A 6,752-nucleotide genomic window follows, 5' to 3' on the forward strand; every position below is an offset into this window, starting at 1 on the left:
ATCAAATATCAACTGTCTTATTACAGTTTAAAACAAAGCTAATGTAGACTTAAACGTAATTTTGGGTCGGATGATCATTTCAGAAAATGCTTAAATTTGGGTCAATTACCGACATTCCATATCAATATGTCGCTTTATCGTTTAAAGGAGATCGCAATTATAGAAGAATATAGATTTGAGAGTTGTAGAAACTGCATAATTATTTATTTTAATATATTGCACACAAAAGCATCTCAAAAAATTACTCATTTGATATCTTTTCAATAATATGTATGTCAATTATATGAAAGATTGTTCATATAATTCAATATTACAAACCAATTGTACACAACTTATACCCATGAGAACCATAAAATAGAAATGGAGAACCATGAAAAAAACATATACAAGTCTTATCTCACCTAGTGATCTATCACAAACACTCCTATATTTTATTTGTATTGCAAGAGTGGCAAAATTTGCAACATAGCATGCAGAAAACGATACATAATTACTCAGGCTTCAATAGTGACTAAGTACAGCTTCTGTCCATCTGTAATCATGTTCACATCAAGAATTTTACCTGCATCTTCTGTAACGATACAAGAAGTGGGAGGAAGGTCCGACTTTAAATGATCGGTTGCTGTTTTCATGAGTTCGTCAATGGTGTCTGGAACCCATAATACAACTCCATGCTTGTTTTGATCCCGAGGTTCCCATGGCTGAAATGGGTATACTGTACATTTCTTTTGTGTAGTTTTATCTATCACTGAACGCCAATAAACTCATAGTTAGCTAGCTCATTGTCCAGATTAAACAAAACTTGAAGCAAAAAATTAAGAGAAATGACAGCGTCCATAGCATGATTGATATATCAAAGAGAAATGACAAGTTAAAATGGGCAAACATGCTAACTATAGCATGCACAACTTTCTTGTTGTACGATGTGGGTGACTAATTTATCAAACCATCATAATTGATTTTTTGGGCACATATATATATATATATATATATATATATATATATATATATATATATATATATATATATATATATATATATATATATATATATATCATATATTTATATTTTTTGCGAAAACAAAAGAACTCTAAAGAGCTTCAAAAAAATAGGTGATTTTAGACAAACTGTCAAGTATGATGCCTTCTGTTTCTTTTGTATTTACATTTCCACAGTTTGTCCAAACTTTATTCATTCTTGCAACTATGATTTGTTTGACGATATTTTTTCTCTCATATTGTACTTGAATGTTTGAAAAACATGAGTATTGGACAGGTAACAATCTTTAGCACAAATTGATGTTTTGAGAAAGTTTATCACTCAAAGGAAGTCAATGATTTTGAATACCTGTTGTTTCCTGAGAGCTTGATGGGAATTCTGACAACCGAAAAGATTTGGCTTCTTTTAATAATTTCATCAATACTTTGTTTCCAGTTAATCTAGCTTCATCAAGTGGAGTGTTACCCCATCTGCACATTCACATAGATCATAAACGTATGCTATATATACTGTATTCTATCTTTAATTAATATTATCAGTTTAAAACATGGTGGATACAATCACAAAGTTCTACCTGTCCTTTGATAGAACATTGGCCCCTGCTTCGACTAGCAACTTTGCTATAATGTAAGATCCTTGTGAGGTGGCTACATGAAGTGGAGTTCTAAAGTCATAGTCTTTTGAGTTTGGGTCAATACCATTTGACAACATCCTTCTGATCAAATCTATGTCTCCTCTTGCCACAGATAAACACAAGAAACTACCAGCATCATCTATCTTCAATGAGGCCCCATGATTGATTAGTAAGGAAGCAATCTTATCATGTCCCCTCTTGATGGCTTCTAATAAGGGCGTGTTTCCGTAATTATCTATATGTAAGATGAAATGAAGTAGAGTAGTTCAAATTAGTGGAAAACCTCAAACACTAGAATAAAAAATCAAAATGCAAGGGAGTTAAGTTTACCTGAAATGTTAACTTCCACTTCTTGTTGAATGAGGAAATTCGTGATATTTTCATGTCCTTTTGATGCAGCAAGATGCTATTCATGCCAAAAACTTGTTAGTTAGCGTTTTACATGTTTCTTTAATTTATACTACGTGCATATATGATTTTGAGGGTTGTTAAATGAAAAAAAAAATACCAGTGGTGACCTGCCATCATAATCTTTCTTGTTTGGGTCAGCTCCAGCTCGAATTAAACTTTTTAGCTGAGATAAATCTCCATTATAAGCTGAATTATTGACCTTGAGTGCAAGTTCTGCCTCTTGCATTCGAATATGAGATGTGATATCTTTCACCAAATGCTTCATTTGAGCATCACTTTCTTTTCCCTGGTGGCATGTATTAGTTTAGATGGCACTCGACATAAATGTAAAGAAATAATGTAGATGTTAGCTAAATATTAAAGGCTATGCACGTTTAACTAAGTTATCACCTCTCGTAGGTTATTCAGAATCTTTTGCGCATCATGAAAATATATATCAAGGATATTAGAGAAAGATTGTTTATCAATCCGCAAAAGTCGACTAAGGTCACGAACTCGCACTGTGTATGATTGAGAAACGTTGCATAGAATGGAAACATCTCCAAAAGAGTCATGAGGTTTTAGAACTGATACTATTTCTTCAGATCCATCTTCACATATAACTACCTCTTCCTGTACCAATTTTGATTCATCAATCTTATGGAGTCCCAAATATTATGGTATAACCAATGATGTAGTGACGTCATACCAGATTTCCATGACAAACGAAATAAAGTTGATCAGCAACAATCCCATGTTCCATTATGACTTCCCCTGGAAGAAAAAATTCTTCTTGCACTCTAGTTACCTTAAAGAGGGGAGTGACTCATTAAGATGCATATGCTAACGAAATATGAAGAAGAAGCGACTAGTGTTCCAAAATGGCGTAGAAAAGAACTTACAATATGATTGATGAATTCCAAAGAGCATCCCCTAAAAAGAGAAACCTTTTCAATGTACGACTTATATAGAGTTTCTGATATCTACAAGAAATGATCATGACATTGTTTAATATAGATGACATGATTGACATCATGATAATAAACATAATTCGTTTTTTCCAAACCTTAGCACGGATAGAGCTTGGAAGGTTTTGAATAATGGAAGAATCCTCATAGTTGCTATCATATTGTAATCGTAGGTGATTTTTTATTTCATTTGATATGTTTCTCCCTAATCCGTTTCTATCAATATACTTAAGCAAGTCTTTCATTCTATCTCTGTATCTTTCTGTCTTTGATCCTTTGACGATTAAAGCTGTTATGTTACCGATCAAATAAGCACCAAGAACCATGTCAAATGAGACATAAAACATTACGAATATCATCTCTCTTAAATTCACTGGATGGATATCACCATAACCTGTACAACGAAACCCACATTCATTCAACCTTCACATTATCAAAGTAATTTTATATGCAAAAAGATTTCCATGGGGTGAAGAAACTAATTACCTACGGTTGCCATAGTAACGATTGAAAAATATAAAGATGTTATATAGCGCTTCCAAAGATCGATGTCTCTGAAGTTTGTGTAGCTATAATCACCAAGTGTTAGGCTTCCAATCCACGTGTATCCTTCTTCAGCGGCTGGTAGTGTTGTAGCCAAATAGTAGAATATACATGCTGCTGTATGTGTGCAATAGAGCTCAACTACAATTAGCTTTAGAATCCTTGAAAACAAATAGTTGACACGTATGTCCTTTTCCAATTTGGAGAAAAACTCTAGAACTTTTCGCGCCCTCACCAACCGAATGAGTATAAGGCATCTCACTTCTTCTTTTTCTCCAGATGCCTAATGAACAACAAATAGCTTCTTCGTGATGATGAAAATAATTGGTTAACTACATCAAAAAGCACTATCAGCGACGTCCAAATCCGTGTCAGAATTGTCTTTAAATATATGGTTTTAGAATTTGTAGGATTTATGTCGCTAAAAGTGCATTCTATTAATAGTGATCGATGTAATAAACTTGAAAATGCTTGTGGTGACGTGATCTTCTTAAGTAAAAGTATTTTGGAATTTATATGGAGTTTAGAGTGATACCCGATAAATATTATCCCACGGCATACATGCAAGTAAATCAAAGATGAAATGAGATTTCAAGTACCTGTAACAAGAAAGTTGAATGGAACGCCTAAAGTTATGGAGTGAAATACAAAACAATAACAAGACTCTATCATTATGTTATTAACGTAATTTCTATTTTGAGGGTTCCATTTTATGACCCGAAAAATAAGTAAAGAGTAAAGACTGTTAAGAACTTTCGTTTGGAGGATATATAAAAAGTGAAAACTAACCGAATAGCAATGAGGTCTCGGTTAGAGACCATCTTGTAGGTCTGGCTATCTCTAAAAGCAACAAAAAACTGGAAGAAAACGTCTATGAAGAAAGCCACCTGACCAAATATGTCTAAGAAATAGAGATGATTAGGCAATCCCCTAAAGAACCCAAATTCCATTGGTGTGAAAAAAGAAGAGTACACTGCCCATAACAATATGAATTTCTCCCATGCTCGATACCATCTGCATCATCGGAGTTTTATTGCATGTTATACATTCTTGCACTAAAAAGCTTCCATTTTTCTTTTATAATATGTGAAACGATTGGTTCATGAAACGAAGATTGGGAAATAAAATGATATTGATACAGATTAGAGAGCATGCACTAGTACAAAAGTGCATGATCCGGTGTCATATGATAGAAGACCACGTAAAGATATTTTAGATATGAAATTATATATAGAAAATAATAAAAAATGGCGTGTATGAAGTAGGATGATAGATGATGATTTAATGATATTGTAGGGTCTTTTTGCGACATACATACTATAGTTTAAGGTTAAGAGTGTAAAATTAGGAAAAGTCAAAGTGACGATATATATATACCATATTTAATTTAGATGATCGTAAAGTGAATTTTGGGCTTTAGTTTTTCCACAATTTATTTTCTTTTAAGTTCCTCATGGAAGAGATGATCGATCTGGAACAACATAACGTTCTATATAAGGTTCTTAACAGGTTGCAGAAGTCAACATGCTAATTAAATCGATAATGCAACCATCGATCTGGAACAACAGCCGTCTTTGTGCGTGCCTTGTAATATAATTAATATCTATTAAATGTTTGTTTTTGTTTTATTTTATCTGGTACGTGTATCCCATAAATTAATTAAATCATATATAACGTTGATATGGTTTCCAAAAAATATTTATGATACTATTAATTTAACGACCAAATAATTTTCATATATTAATTACACATAAAATCAAAGTAACATGAAAATCTAGCGGCAAATAATTAAAAACGTATAGTGTTTATAATGTCATAAGAAGTACATTTCATTTAAACTTATTGTCTAAATATATAAAAATTAAAACCCGTAATAAATTAACGCATGCTTTAATTATAAGCTTATATATAAGTTGTCAGTTAATTACTAATCAGCTTTCTTTTATATATTGTAATTATTTTTTTTATAATTTTATACATATAATAAACAATATAATCTACTCTATTTTTTGTTTATATCTGAAGATGATTAGATAATAAAACGTGGCATTAATTGTCATCACGTTTTGTACATTTGACTTTAGAACTTCATGTTCTATATCTACAGATTTGACTTTTTTTATATTGCAGTTTGCAGGTTTTGTTAACTTCTTGTTTCTTTCTTCCTTCATATGTAGCTTGTTTCAAGCATAAATTATTTCGCACATTAAAATATTTAAGTTATAATTTTTATATGATGAAAACTTTAGAGAGAGAGAGAGAGAGAGAGAGAGAGAGAGAGAGTACGTAAGAAAGAAACCTGTCTCGTGGATGGATGTAGAAACCTTGAGGGATGCCATCTTTTTCTCTGTTGAAACCCCTGTGCGTACTCGATTCGAACCCTATGTCCCATGCCAATAATTTGAACACACTCCGACGTCGTTTTCCCAACATCCCATGATCACTGACATCCTCCACTTCCACTTCATCCTCCTCCACCGCCGCCTTCCTCAGCCTCTCGTCTTCTCTCTCCTCCAATTCAGTCTTCTGCTGGATTTCGCTACTCATTTGATATAATCGATAAGGGTGACAATAATCAATGGATTGATCACTTAAATCAATAAGGATCACTTGTATCCTAGATCAAATCCGTTTGATTAACTGATTGATCACGAGATGAAGTTATTTGGAGCAATCGAAGATTAATATTCATGTTTATGTAGAAAGAGTAGAAGGAGATGCTTGCAGAATGCCATGCATCATGGCAATCGATCTAAGAGCTGTTTACCTTCACTCAAATCATGAGAATAAAAGAGAAACTTGATGTTGTGATCAATGGAAGAGATGATCGGAGAGAGCCATGACAATGAGAGTACAATTTATAAGTCAAATTGAGGAAATATAAATTCCTAATCAATCATATTTAGTTGATAGCTGTCTTAGAATAACAATATGACTCGCTTGATTTTCTATAAGGAAAATTTTAAATTGGGTTTGCTGAAAATGTCAAGTTATCTCCAACCTTGATATTATTTTAAATAGTTTTAAAAAACATTATTTTCTCTAACAACCCTCTTTTTAAATAGTTAAAATTTCTAAGTTTATGATGTTGTAAAAAACAAGGTCATTTATAACATAAATGGATAAGAAAGTTGAATGTTTTACTTTCGGATTTTCTTTACAAATGGGCAAGAGGGGAAAAACCATTTTCTCAAGTCAAAAACCATATCTTTACTATG

The 6,752-nt window shown here is 32.5% G+C and overlaps 1 protein-coding gene across 1 annotated transcript; it reads right to left on the minus strand.

Moving 5' to 3' along the window:
• Positions 1–233: 233 nt before the first annotated feature.
• On the minus strand, positions 234–6,430 carry LOC145087100 (potassium channel SKOR-like). Its single transcript, XM_079024999.1, has 13 exons — positions 5,834–6,430; positions 4,324–4,548; positions 4,070–4,133; positions 3,478–3,817; positions 3,090–3,385; positions 2,926–3,006; positions 2,733–2,831; positions 2,435–2,656; positions 2,142–2,330; positions 1,964–2,039; positions 1,574–1,868; positions 1,348–1,469; positions 234–748 (listed from the first exon to the last, which is right to left on the minus strand). The coding sequence occupies exons 1-13, from the start codon at positions 6,079–6,081 to the stop codon at positions 495–497; spliced, it is 2,511 nt and encodes an 836-aa protein (XP_078881125.1). The 5' UTR covers positions 6,082–6,430; the 3' UTR covers positions 234–494.
• Positions 6,431–6,752: the final 322 nt, after the last annotated feature.

Source organism: Lactuca serriola, chromosome 2 (assembly GCF_051521515.1).
Source record: "Lactuca serriola cultivar US96UC23 chromosome 2, Lser_US96UC23_V15, whole genome shotgun sequence".
NCBI classification, from domain to species: domain Eukaryota; kingdom Viridiplantae; phylum Streptophyta; class Magnoliopsida; order Asterales; family Asteraceae; genus Lactuca; species Lactuca serriola.